Source organism: Neofelis nebulosa, chromosome 11, assembly GCF_028018385.1.
Source record: "Neofelis nebulosa isolate mNeoNeb1 chromosome 11, mNeoNeb1.pri, whole genome shotgun sequence".
Lineage (NCBI taxonomy): Eukaryota > Metazoa > Chordata > Mammalia > Carnivora > Felidae > Neofelis > Neofelis nebulosa.
The window spans coordinates 66,164,245-66,178,385 of record NC_080792.1 but is presented as its reverse complement, the minus strand read 5'-3'; the positions used below and the strand labels follow the sequence as shown (position 1 = coordinate 66,178,385).

Genomic DNA, 14,141 nt, shown 5'->3' with positions numbered 1-14,141 from the left:
TTCTGTGGGTAATGCTACATTTTGTTCATCCATTCACTATTTGATGGGCTTTGGAGTTATTATCACTTTGTGAATAAAGGTGCTGTGAACATCAGTGTGTAAGTTTTTGAGGGGACATATGCTTTCATTTCCTTTGGACAAATACACAGATACAGGTGGGATTTCTGGGTCATATTTTAAATTTATGTTTAACTTTTTAAGAAATGGCCAAATTGTTTACCAAAGTAGCTGTACATTTACATTAAAAAAAAAAAGTCCTTAGCAGAACAAATCTCTGTCCTAATTTCCCTGGAGTTGTAGATCTATCACATTATTTTGCTGGAGTGATTTTGGAACCTTCTCTCCTGGAGCCCCCTGTCTTCACCTGTCTGGCTTAGTGCTGGCAGGGCCTGCTGCCCACTTTCCCAGCTGTTCTCTTGGGTCTTCTCTTCACCATCAGCATGGGAGAATCCGTAGATTTCTCCCTCATGTCTGTCTGCCTGTGTCTTATGTTAGATCCTGTTTTTTGGTTTCCTGTTTTGGTTTATTCCCTCATTTAAGTAATGTAGTGCCTTTAAAAACTTCTACAGAAAAGGAACACAGAAGACAAAAAGTTTTTGATTCCTTGCTTGCCTGTCTGGAAATGCCTTTATTTTACCCTCATACATGGTAGATTTCCCTGGATTTAGAATTACTAGCTAAAAATAACTTTCCGAGGGCCCCTGGGTGACTCAGTCAGTTAAGCCTCCGACTCTTGATCTCAGCTTAGGTATTGATCTCAGACAGGGTCGTGAGTTCGAGCACCACATTGGGCTCCACACTGGGTGTGGAGCCTACTTAAACAAGTAAGTTTCCCTTACAATTTGGAAGATCTTCTTCCATTTTTACAAGCTTTCAACGTTGCTGATGGCCATAATTCTGGTTCTTTGAACCAAGCCTGTTTTTTTTTTTTCTTGGAAATTTTGAGTATCTTTTGGTACATTGTGCTGGCCACTGAGGTGTTTTCATTTTAGAAACTCCTGTCTCTTTAGGGAAAGAAAACACTAGTTTTTTTCTCTTCCATTTGTCTACTCTTTCTAGAACTGTTACTGGAAATTGGAGCTCACGGACTTATCTTCAGTTTTTTCAGTCTCCAATTTTCTGTGTCTGTGTCTTTTTGTTTTACTTAGGAAGCTTCTACTTGCACCACATCTTTTAACAGGTTTTCATTTTTGTCATCATGTTTGCATTTCTAGAAGAGCTTTTTCTTTGGTTGGGGGGTTAATGTTGTAGATATGTTCCTTTTTAATAGCATCCCAGGGGCCCTTGGGTGGCTCAGTCGATTAAGCGTCTGACTTTGGCTCAGGTCATTATCTCATAGTTCGTGAGTTCGAGACCTGCATCAGGCTGTCTCCTGTCAGCATGGAGCCTGCTTCGGACCTTCTGTCCCACTAGCTAGCTCACTCTCTCAAAAATAAACATTTCAAAAAACAAAATTAATAGCATCCCATTCTTGTTTTATGGATACGATATATTTTCTCATTTTGAGTACGTTAATGGCACATTTTTGTTTAACCATTCCATATGAATTTCTTCTGTGTTGTTTCCTCTACACTTTGGTGTCTGACTTTAATTTGAGGGCTCTCCTCGGGCTGGTGGTCCTTGCCTATCTATTGTGTGTGGCAGAGAGACTGAAAGTTCTGTGTTCTTGGGCCCATCTGGACAGTGGACTGGCTGGACTGTTTCATTGGGGGTCTCCTCCCCTTTGGGACCTCTATCTTGGGCTGGCTAGATTTTTCCATAGCGAAATGTTCAAATCTGCCTGGAGGCTGGGGTTCTGGGAGCTTAGTGAAGGAAGAGGGGCTAGGAGTCTGTCCTCTCATCTCTAAGTACAGAACTCTGACTTTACCAAGAGACCACCTGTTTGACTTTTTCATCCATAAATCACCCATCTGCTGCTGGGGTGAGGGAGGGACAGGGTTACCTGAGCACACCAAGTATCGGTGATGAGATCTGGGTGTGTCAGCTGCCTTCTTTCTCTGACTTTTAATATGAGAAATTTCAGGTCTATAGAAAAGGTGCATGAGTAATACAGTGAATGCTCATATTGCCTTTACCTGCATTCACCAACCCATAGCCATTTGCTACAGTTGTTTTCTCTACACGTTTTTTTCTGAACTCTTTTGAGAGTGTATTAGTGACATCATGACATTTTACCCCTAAAATGTATCTGTCTTCTGAGAATGAGAACGATCCCATAACACAATACACTTTTCACATGCAAGAAACTTTACAATACTATTATCTTATATACAGTTCATATTGAAGTTTTTCAGTTGTCCCCCAAATACCTTTTACAGTTTTTTTTTTCTTTTAAATGCAGGATTTATTCAAAGGTTACATATCGTCTTTTCTTGCCATCTTTATCTGTTAATCATGAAGTGTCCCTAGCCTTTAAAAAAAAAATATTATTCACCTTTTGGGATGAGCACGGGGTGTTGTATGGAAACCAATTTGACAGTAAACTTCATATATTGAAAAAATAAATAAATAAATAAATAAATAAATAAATAAAATATTATTATTGATCTCAACATGGCATTGACTTATTTGAAGAGTCCAAACCAGTTGTTTTATAGAATGTCCATCAGTATGGACTTGTCTGTTTTCTCATTATTAGATTCAGGTGAGACTTTTTTTTTAAGCAAGTTGTAAAGTGACCCATCAGGGCACATGAGGTCAGTTTGTCCTATTATTGGTGATGTTAAGTTTGATCACTTGATTAAGCTAACGTTTGCCAAATTTCACTACAGTAAATGTTTTTCCCCCCTTTTGTAATGAAAAGTAATCTATGAATAAGTAATGAGTAATCTGCAGAGTGGTATTCTAAGTGTTGTCCAACCATCATACACTCAGTTGTTTTAGCTTATATCGATGGTTCTTACCTGAATCAGGTGATTTTGTAATTCTACTATACGTACTCCACTTAATAAATTATTTTATAAAGATCTTTCCTGTTTCCTGGCACTATAAAATGTTCCAGGTTCATCTTGTAGCTTTCCTGTCCCAGACCTGGACTCAAGCATTTCTCTAAAAAGCCCTGTTCCTTTCAGTGAAGAATGGTGTTTAGAAACCAAGATCTGAGTGTTAGCTGTGCTCATCGTTATCTGGGCATTATAGCTTCTAGGCACTTCTTTCAGTGGATGAAGCTAGGGAACCTTTTGTTAAACAATAAGCTCATATTTACTGACACTTCCAATTCTAGTCTATACTAAAGTTCTTCCTTTCCTCCTCCCATTTCATGCTTTTTATTTCCTTTCTCCCATGGTAAGAACCTTGGTTCCCAACACTATCCATTTGGCCAGTCCTAAAATATTTGTAGTTTTGGAATTACTACTCCTATACCACTACCAAGAACACACCTACTAAGTAAATTCCAGGATTTCTTTATAGTTCTTTATGTTATTAGTGTGTTTCCCACTGATGGGGTATAGTCAGTTCTCAAGTCAAAGTCACTAGTATTCATTCTTTTTTTTTCTCTGGGTGATGATGTTAATATTTCATCCTGTTTATATTCAGTTGTAGAACTTTGCCTCCTCATCTTGTTGATTTAATTTGTATTTTATTTTTTTGTATTGAGATAATTCATGTCCCATAAAATTCACCTCTTTAAAGTATACAATTTCATGTTTTTTAGTATATTCACAAGGTTGTGTAACTGATTTATTTTTAGAATATGTAAAACATAAACAAGATTCATAAGCCATAACTATATATAAACATATATTTGAAAGTTCTCAACAGGGGCACCTGGCTGGCTCAGTTGGTAGAGCATGTGACTCTCGATCTTGGGGTTATGAGTTCAAGCTCCATGTTCGGCATAAAGCCTATAAAAATACATACATACATATATACATACATACGTTAAAAAAAATTCTCTTTCCTTTTCCCTTTGCCCTGTTGTTCCCACTCACATCCTATAGGTAAGTAATTCCATTCGTTTCTAGCTTATCTTTCTTGAGTTTGCTTTTGTTTTGTTTTACAAAAATAAGCAAATATATGTATACTTTATTTCCTCTTATTTTTCTTTGCCTTTCTTTCATAAAATATCTTACTGTGTATACTCTCAATGGTATGTTTTTTTGTTTTATAATATTTTCTATTTTTTAAATTTTATTTATTTTTCAGTCCTTCATATTTATGTATTGTTTAATTTACATCCAAGTTAGTTAGTGCAACAGTGATTTCAGGAGTAGATTCCTTAATGCCCCTTACCCATTTAGACCATCCCCCCTCCCACATCCCCTCCAGCAACCCTGTGTTTGTTCTCTATATTTAAGAGTCTTTTATGTTTTGTCCCCCTCCCTGTTTTTATATTATTTTTGCTTCCCTTCCCTTATATTCATTTGTTTTGTATCTTAAATTCCTCATATGAATGAAGTCATAAGATTTTTGTCTTTCTCTGGCTGATTAAATATTTTTTAATGTTAATTTATTTTAGAGAGGGGCAGGGGCAGAGAGAGTGGGCAACAGAAGATCCAAAGCTGGCTCCTCGCTGACAGGAGACCGCTTGATGCGGGGGTTTGAGCTCACAAACTGTGAGATCGAGACCTGAACTGAAGTTGGACACTTAATCAACTGAACCACCCAGGCGCCCCTCTTTTTTAATTTAACAAAATACCCATAAAGTCACTATATTAATTCATAAAGATCTTTTTCATTCTTCTTTACAGTTGTACTGCACTCCATCTTAGAGACGTACCATACTTTAACCTCCTACATCGTCGTCGCCAGGTTGTTCTTGTTAGTCTATGACTAAATAAATGTGATGCCACAATAAATAACCTTGTACATATGTCTCCCCCCCCCTTTCAAATTGTTGGAAGTATATCTTCACATTAAGTCTTAAATATAGGACTGTTGGGTCAGAGGGTCAGTGTGTATGTAGTTTTGCTAAGTATTGCCAAATTCCTTACTTTTTGTTCTTTTTTAAAAAAAAATTTAATTGAAGTATAGTTGACATGTGATATTATAGATGCCTTACTTTTCTACTTGCCCACCTGTTGGCCTAGAAGTTAGCTTTCTGGGCTCAAATAAGTTGAGTGATTTGCTTCTAAAAAAACCAAAACAACAACAACAAAAAAAAGTTTTGAGACTGGCAAATGCCAATAAACTGGATAGGATCCTTGGACAACAGGCACAAATTGAGATCATCCCCAGGCAAATTACAATGTATGGTCACCTTCTTCAGCTAATTATTACTTCTCTTTTCCAGTTTTTACAACTTTACCATCTTCTTTTCTGTTTGTCCTTGTGACTATGCCTTTTTAAAAATTCCATTACTGTTGTTTTAATGAGTTTCAGGGGAGACTAGAGGGGAATGAATATGTTCATGTAGTTGGATATCTCTAGAAGCTTCAAAAATGTTATGAACCTGGGAGTTTTACATCCAGAGGAACCGATCATGCATGAGAATGGAATAAAGACATTTTCAGATATGGAAAGATTCAGAAAAGTTGCCCTGCCCTTTCTTAAGAAGATATGTCTTGTAAAAGGAGAGGGTAAAGTAGAAAAAAAGGTGACCAGGGGGTCAGGAAAGAGGGTCCAGTACAGGAGAACAGCATATGGACCCCTAGGATCACAACCATGCCCCAGCCCATAGAGCAGCCCATTCAGACTAGTGATAGACAGTAGGGAGTAGAGGAGGGGCTTCCCAGGGAACAGTGGAACCAGGAGATTCTGATGTGATGTTTTAAGTGTTTAAATTTTTTATTGCTAGCCTTTGTTATTTGCTATAGCAACTGGAAAGAATAGCAACAGATATGCCAAAACCTAAGCAAATTCGAAAATTAATGCAGATAGGGCACCTGGGTGGTTCAGTAAGTTAAATGTCTACTCTTGACTTTGGCGCAGGTCATGATTTCACAGTTGTGAGATTGAGTCCCAAGTCTGGCTCCGCACTGGGCATGGAGCCTGCTTAAGATTTCCTCTCTTCCTCTCCTTCTGACCCTCCCTGCTTGCACATGCACTCACACTCTCTCTCAAACTGAACTAAACTAAAATAAAATTAAAATAAATGCAAATATTAACTCCAAGACAAAAAGGAAGTTATAGAGAAATGAAATACCTTGTATGCTTTTTGGCTCACAGGTGAAGAATACTTCCATTATTCCACTAACTTTAATTATGCAATTAAATTTTACTCTGTTGGGGAGGTGGGTAAGAGTGTATATGAGCTAAACCTGTACCTGTCCTAATATTAAGTCAATGGCCAACATTCAAAATTGATAAAACTGGAAATAGCTGGGTATACCTATTATTAAAAATATGGACATAAATATCAGAAGAAACAAGTAAAGGAGATGTCTTTAGGAAATGGGATTAGGAGCAGGGGACTGGGAGGAGGGGAGGCATATCTTGTGATAGACATAAGAATTAAGACCTGAGGTGAGGATTCCTACCAGGTCATTCTGCTTCTGCCATCTCTGTCCTGGCAGTTGAGACCCACGGCCACATCTTGAGTGTTGTCATAGGACTGTCTGATGGCTTCAGCTTCTGTCACCATCCTTAATGGAAGGTAAGGCATATCTTTCTGTGAAGTTGTGCCTGAGACATTTGTGGACCCTTGAAAATGGGGGAGGCAGATTTTGAACTTGGAACTGACAGGGCTGTATTTTGCAGTTATTCTCTGTGTTGAGTTATATATTGTCCACATGGGTATAAAATGAGAAAACATAAGTCCTCATTTGGTATTCAGAAATTTAAAAAAAAATGTTTAATGTTTGTTTATTTTTGAGAGAGACAGAGTACAAGTGGGGGAGGGGCAGAGAAAGAGGGAGACACAGAATCACAGGCTCCAGGCTCTGAGCTGTCAGCACAGAGCCCGATGTGGGGCTCAAACCCACAAATCACAAAATCATCTCCTGAGCCAATGTTGGAGGCATAACTAGCTGAGCCATCCAGGCACCCCTTGTTTGGTATTTCAAAAGCATAGGTCTCAAAACCTTGATAGAATGGAGACAAAGATGGTGGTCCTGGGGCTTGCCCACTGGTAAACCTTTACCTCAGGAAGATTATTAATAAGCTCTGTGACCCTGGCTGGGAAGGCAAAGAATGTAAAGAGTATATGACATAATGGAAATACCATTCAAAATGTTATATTTTCAGGCTCTCTGATGTTAGAAATCCTCTTTTGGTAAGCAAGTGTTACTTGACTTACCTATATCTGATTTTTTTTTTTTTTTTTTTTTTTACCATGTTTTGGTATAAAGAAGGAAAATGACATGCCTTGGAATGTCCACCTGGACACTAAAGAAGCTCTGGTCTGTCTAACCCTTTATTTGGAGAGGTTACAAGCTCGTCTGGACCCTAATGCCACATTTGAACAAGTTATGTGTTCCTAGAAACACAGAATCACTCATATTTTGTCCTCTATTTACAAATAACGAACGTTGGGAAGCAAGCATTGCCACTGCTTGCCCTGACTCAGTTTCCCTGTTGGACTCGCGGCTCTCCTGTGGCCCCCTGAGCTCTCCCTTTGAGGCTTTTGCTGGGAAAGCAGGAAACTTAGCATGCCCAGGGGAGCAAGAGGGGGCTTCCCTGAGCCCCGCAGGGCACACAGGACTGTGCTCCTTGGGAAGATGGGCAGAGACAGGCCTCTAGTGGCCGGTGGCTAGGTTGTGAGGTGGGAGGAAGCTCAGGTCCTGTGGACATGGAGGAAGAAGAGGGCTCACATTTCCCCTCTGTTTTTTACTTCTGCTGTGAAGCAAGTCTCATAACACTTCTGAGTATACTTTCCCATCTGTAAGACATTTCCCTTTCCCTCAGCTTTTTTAGTACCGGGTCAACCATGTTGGCTTCTCCTTGCTTCACGTCTCCTTCCATGCACTCCCATTCTGTCTTTGGTGGCCAGAGCTGTTCTGAAGTCTTAGCGAGGACACCTGAAGAGAGCAGAACACAGATGGCAGCTTGTGGTGCAGAGAGTACCCTTTTCAAGATCGCAGGCTGGTGTGGGGACTGGGGGCTGGGGTACACACTCAGACTCTTCCATTTCCAATCACAGGACGTAAGTATACCCACGGCCAATTGCTGGATGGAAGAGAAGGCGGGCAGAGTGTGTGACCTCTCTGTAAATGGGGACAGGATCATCCACTGTTTTGCTCACTCCTGGATTCCCCATGCCTAGGAGAGTGCCCTAGGAGATTGAAGAGGAGAGGAAGGGAGAGGGAAAGTTGCTTTGTGTTGTTTGCATCTGAAAGCAGTTCTTGGGGCTGACTGCACATACATCAGCTCACACCTGCCAACCGGTCCTAAGAAGAAACGCTGTCTGTGGTTTGCAGAAGGAAATCTGTATTGTTAGAGGTCATCGTAAGGGAGTCTATGAGGATGTTACTCCAGTGAGCTCTGTCTCCTCCCCAGCTGCACCCATTTCTTGCTTCTCTTGGCCCCCAGGACACTGGGAAGTCCCTTGTCTGCGCTGGTGGGTTCCCATAGTGGCACTGAACAAGTGAGTGATGAGGGCATGGCTGTGGGTGATTGACTGTGAAGAGAAATAATAGAAAAGAGAAGGGCTCAGAATTGCCACTTGAGCAAGCAGGAGAAGCCTGTTCAGTGCAAAGTGGCTCCCCCCATCACCACTTGGCTTTCTGGGGACTTCCCTAAGCGTTTTGCCTGTTACCCCATACCCCCTCTGCTTTCAGCCAGCATCCAGGCCCCAGCAGCGCACTCTTACCCTTTCTTTCTCTCCCCACCCTGTGCCCCAGATTCATGTGTCTTTCTGTGAGCATTTTGGTCTGTCCTATACTGGGTGCTGCTGTGCTTGGTCTGGGGCAGAGGCCAAGACACAAAGTGGAATCGCAGGTCTTGCTTGTCGGGGCAGACAGAGGGAGACGTGCATTTCAGGTGTAGGGAAACATGTACTCACCACACCCACACTTGTCCTCAAGCTTGTCCTAGACGTGTCCGCCTTTGGCCTTTGCCCAGGCTGTGCCCTCTGCTGGGAAGCCCTTCTGTTTCCCTCTGTCTTTATCTCCAGTCCACCATCTCCCAGAAGCCCAGTGTGGTTCTCCCCACTCTTGTGCCTGCCTCCCGGGGAGTCAGGGGATGCCTGTTGTAGCACTGCCCTCTGTCAGAGCTGCCAGTCTCCTGCTGGGAGTGACAGTGCTTAGGATGTGGATGGGCCACTCCAGTCCTGGAGAGCCAATGTCGCCCTGAAGAGAGCAGCTGCAGCACATGGATGGCAGCAATGAGGTCATTGTGTTGGCAGTGAGGTTGCGCCAGGGGCCTTGACTGTGTTTCTGCTTTACGGCCTTGCCTTGTGTTGAACTTATCTCAGACATTGTAGCACATTTGTTGAGAGAGATTTGTAATCTGATGGCTCCTGATCCCCATCACATGCCTGGGAAGGGAAATACTTGTATTGAATATTTAGTGGGGAAGGAACCAGAGCTGCTAGGGCTCGTGACTTACCCAGGGTCTCAGAAGGAAATAAGGAGGAGCACACACACAGAGACTTGTAAACAGGTTGTTCTGTGGAACCTTTTGTAGGGTAATGAAAAAATGCAAACAACCTGAACTTCGAACCATTAGGGGATTATAATTAAATCCATTCACAAAATACTGTGCAGCCATTAAAGGTGATGTTCTTAAGCACTTTTAGGAATATGGAAAGCTATTTATAGTCTTAAGCTTACAAGGCAAATCATAAGATGGAGTGATGTGATCCCAATATTTTTAGGGATTTATGTAAAAAGAAAAGACTGGAAGGGCAGCAGACCTTAGCATAGTAACAGGTTATATATTTTGGCTTTTCAAACTTCGCATTTCTTAAGTATTTCACATGTTATTTTATAATGAGAAAAAATACAGTTTATTTATGAAAATAACATCAGGGTCTGTGACATGAGCAAAACCAGGTAGCTGGAGGAGCTTCAGTCAAGTGGGGCACCATGGAGTCAGGGAAGGTGGGTTTGCAGAAGGCCACCTGCACGCCATGCCCAGGTCCCCCACATCCTCTGCCTCAGGCCGTCTGGAAGCAGAGCAGGCCTCCTTCTGCATGCAACCATGCAGACCCAAGTTCGACACTGTTTGTCCTGACCTTGCACCAGGTGTCCTCACTGTGCACCAAGATGCCCCCATGCGGGCAGAGTGGGGAGGAATGTGGCCCAGGTGAGATGTTGCCTCTGACTCTCCCGTTCTGTGCCTCGGGTACATAGCTTCATGTCTCTGCATCACCCCTCACCTTGAAGAGAGGGGAGAGTGGTACTCTCTGGATGGGAGACCCCCCCCCCTCCCCAGAGAGACTGTGGAAGCACCGATATGTGAATTGCTAGTAGACCGTGGTCCATAAAACTAGAATTATTCCTCATCCTCAGCTTCCTGTTCATACTTCCAGCTGCACATGAGGGCCTGTGCCAGGTGGCCAGGAGCCAGGCAGGAATATCAGAAGGCCCTGGCCTTGAGGCCGTGAGAGGCACCAGCAGGCAGGTGCACAGACACCTATAAAATCTATGAAACCTTGCTGCTCAGGCCCAGTGCAAGTAATGCAAAGGAGGGTGTCACACAGTGTTTCCCTCTTCATACTGAGGAGAGGCTCCCAGGCCATTGGGGTGGAAGGGGAAGCCTGGGCTCTGGAGAGACCTCTCCTCCCCGCCTGCCCGCCATGAACTGGAGCTGCTGAGGGATTTTCAGGAGGAATGACTAACCCTGTGCTGTGCTAACAGTTGCCTGTTAGAAAATGCAATGAAGGAGAGATTTCATTTCATATTAGTAATAACAAAAAGAATAGTTTCAGTAAGAAGTGCATGTGACCCACTGGGCCTGAGCAGCAAGGTTTCGGATTTTTAAAAAACAAGTGAATAACTGCAATACGTGGTACCTCCCACCTCCAACCTGGTTTTCCCAGCCCTGAGTAGGCGGGCTACACTGGGCTTTATCTTGGCACTGGCCACAGAGAGCCACTTGAGACTGTGTGCCCCACTGCTGCATGAGCAGTGTGTACAGCCCATTTCTCTTCTTGCTTTCAGAAGTGACTGGAGAGTCGCGTCCTTACCATGGGAAGGAGGCTGTGGATCCGCGGCCAGGCCGGGCCCGAGGCAACGACCCCAAGCATTTCCATGCGGTGAATGTGGCGCAGCCCGTGCGCTTCAGCAGTAAGTTGCAGACCTGCCCTGTCTGGGACCTAAGCCTTACTGTCCAGCATGGCCCCTTGCAGCCCCTGGCTGTCCTAGGGCCACTTGCCTGGATGAGGGGTGTGCCTCCTAAAATGGCCCTTCAGGGCGATCAGCGGGCATCAGCCTCCTTTGATGAGTGAGGCTATATGGTGACCCAGCCCCTGAGTGGTGAAGCCATGACGCAAACCCAGGCTCTGGAACCAGGCTGCTTGTTTCCACAAGCCAGCTGCTTTTTGGGGTTGGACTATGCCTGCCCTTTGGTAGATGGGAGAAACAGGCTCCGAGAGATGAGGTCCAGCTGATGGGGTGGGAAGACCCTACCTCTGTTGTTAAACCATTTTGGAAGAGACTAGTTATTTAATGAACTTCCTGTAACGTTAAGATTTTAAAGGAGCATTACAAGATTAAAGAAGGATGAAAGAAAAACCACACCGAAACCCCCCTTCTAAATAGGCATGATGATATGTGTAGGTACGACACACCAGGACAGGAGGAACTGACATGTGATGTGTCCACTGCAGTTGGCCATGTTAATACTCATCCCACAGACGCTCAGCGCTGGGGAGCATCTCAGAGCCCAGCCCCCGTGTGGTGCCTTGGTTCTGTCTGACAGAGACTGAATGGGCTAGGGGCAGGGGCCAGCCATCCCATAAGCCCTGATAGTGTGCCCGGCCTTGGTCCTTAATAGCTGTGAACTGCAAGGTTCTCGTGGTTGAAGGGACGTTGGGCAAAGCTTGGCAAGTGACGAAAACGAGGCTCTGAGAGGTCATCCCATCCAAGATCACACAGCCAACGGGAGCAGTGCCAGGATTCAGCCCTGTGGAACCCTGACTCTCTCTCATGCTCGCCCTTTTCATTGCTTACCTGTTTTCTTTTGAACAGGAATACTTCTATCGAGATAATAATTCCACAAATTTCAAATGATTAAAAAAAGATGAGCCAGTAAAAAGTAATGTTCCCTCCATCCATTGCTCCCAGCCACCGACTTTTGTCCCCAGGGGTTTTTTCCTGGATCCATCCCAAGGTGGCGGTGGGTAAGAAGCTACAGTGGAAGCCTGCCCTACTGCTCACCAGCCGAGGTGCTTGATCTGTGCACGCCTCAGTGTTTCCACCTCTAGCCCACTTGGAGGGAGTGTGACAGGTGGAACACATCACATGTTGGGGCTTAGGAACTGCTGGTGATCTTCCTGCCCCTCAAGCCCATGTCACACAGCAGACATATGCTGTGCGCACTGTTTACCTTCCAAGCAGGGATAACTCTCAGGGTTGGCTCCTGGTCTACAGTGAAGAGTCCTCCTGCATGCTTCTCAGTATGTGAGCAGACCCTCCCCAGTGGGCAGGTGGCGCTGTCCCCCTCTCTGCATCGCAGCAATGCTGTGGCATGCCTCCTTGGCTACAGGCCAGCACTGCCATTTCCTCTGTTGTAATCTCTGTACCTTTGTTAATAAGTTACACACACATACACGCTCTTAAGTAATAAAAACATGAACATCTATCTTTCACAAGTTTTACTAGTTCCACAGGATGTAGATGCGTCAAAAAGTTGCATTTTGTTAACAACTGGCTTCATTGTTGTTTTTGTTTGTTTGTTTATTTACTTAAAGAGAGAGACAGGGAGGGGCAGAGAGAGTCCCAAGCAGGCTCTGCAGTATCAGTACAGAGCCTGACATGGGGCTCGAACTCACAAACCACAGACCATGACCTGAGCCAAAATCAAGAGTTGAACGCTTAACCAGCTGAGGCATCCAGGTGCCCCAACAACTGGCTTTGTTAAAAAGTATTATTCTTCATCGGTGTACACTTAGGAGGTGGGTACTCCAGCATTTGAAGGTTATAGAGCCTTCTATAAGTTCTATATAGGTCCCATTATTTCAGTGGCATTTCTAGCTCTGATCCCGTGAACTTGTATTTTAGGGGAGTGCTGGCCGGTACCCACGTGAAGAGAAAAGGAGAGCTGAGGAGTGGGCTCAGGAAGCAGTGTGCTTGCTGGTGGAGTGGCCAGAGCTGTGTGTTGGGTCAGTGAGGGTGGTGTGGGCCAGGAGCTTTTCTGCTGATTCCTGCCAGGCCTTGCAGTGAGCTGGCCTGGAGAGATCTGCCGTCTTGTCAACCAGACTTCATCTGAGAATGAAATCCACTTTACCAAAATGCATTCAGCAGCCAGTCTTTACTGCCAAGTAAATCAAAGGCCTTACAGAAATGAGATGAGTCCCTGAATGTACTTGTGCATCAGGCTGCATCTGGGTCTTAGAGAAACTTACATTTCACAGCATATGTGGTCTTACAGGCAGAGGTTACCTCTTGAGCCTCAGTTTCTCTGTTTTTTTTCTGGGATGATTTCTGACCTTTGCTCAGATGCAGCATGTCTATTTGCATTTCAGAGGAGGATCCTAATTTAGGGGACAACTCCCCTCCCGCCCTTCATGTTTCCTAGGGAAGTGCCCGACAGGATGGCACCACTATGAAGGCACGGCCAGCTGCTACCGGGTCTACCTGAGTGGAGAGAACTACTGGGATGCCGCGCAGACCTGCCAGCGCGTGAATGGCTCCCTCGCCACCTTCTCCACTGACCAGGAGCTGCGCTTTGTCCTGGCCCAGGAATGGGACCAGCCAGAGCGGAGCTTCGCTTGGCAGGACCAGCACAAGTGAGTCCTGAGGTGGGGACCCAGGGCCTGAGGTCAAGCCTCCACCCAGCAAGCCGGATACCCACCAAGGACATGGTTTCTGGCCGCCCATTCCACTCCTCAGCTTTGCTGGCAGCCGGCACTTTGGGGAAGAGTTTCCACCCACTGGAAACACATAGAGATCCGGGGTTTAGAGCAGGCATCAGGGTGATGTTGGGAGCTGTCAGAGGTGCAGGGATGGGCTACCACATTATGTCACCTCGGGCCAACCCCGTTCGTTGGCTCCCATCCATGGGTTCAGTTGCGGCGGTGTCAGGAGGAGCTGTTTGATGGACTTCATGGGCCTGGCCTGAGGGGCATGCAAGTGGGTAGGGATCTTGAAAGGATCCGA

General features: G+C 44.5%; 1 protein-coding gene across 6 annotated transcripts in view; it reads left to right on the top strand.

Annotated features, from left to right (window-relative positions):
* DGCR2 (DiGeorge syndrome critical region gene 2) overlaps positions 1-14,141 on the top strand; it is a 99,473-nt gene that overhangs the window by 50,190 nt on the left and 35,142 nt on the right. For 3 of the 6 annotated variants that reach the window (XM_058692955.1, XM_058692951.1, XM_058692953.1), the window contains 2 exons: positions 10,983-11,110; positions 13,554-13,771. In XM_058692955.1, coding sequence (XP_058548938.1) covers positions 10,983-11,110; positions 13,554-13,771 — 346 coding nt within the window. The remainder of the gene's footprint in view (positions 1-10,982; positions 11,111-13,553; positions 13,772-14,141) is intronic. The other 3 variants (XM_058692952.1, XM_058692956.1, XM_058692954.1) reach the window with 1 other exon arrangement.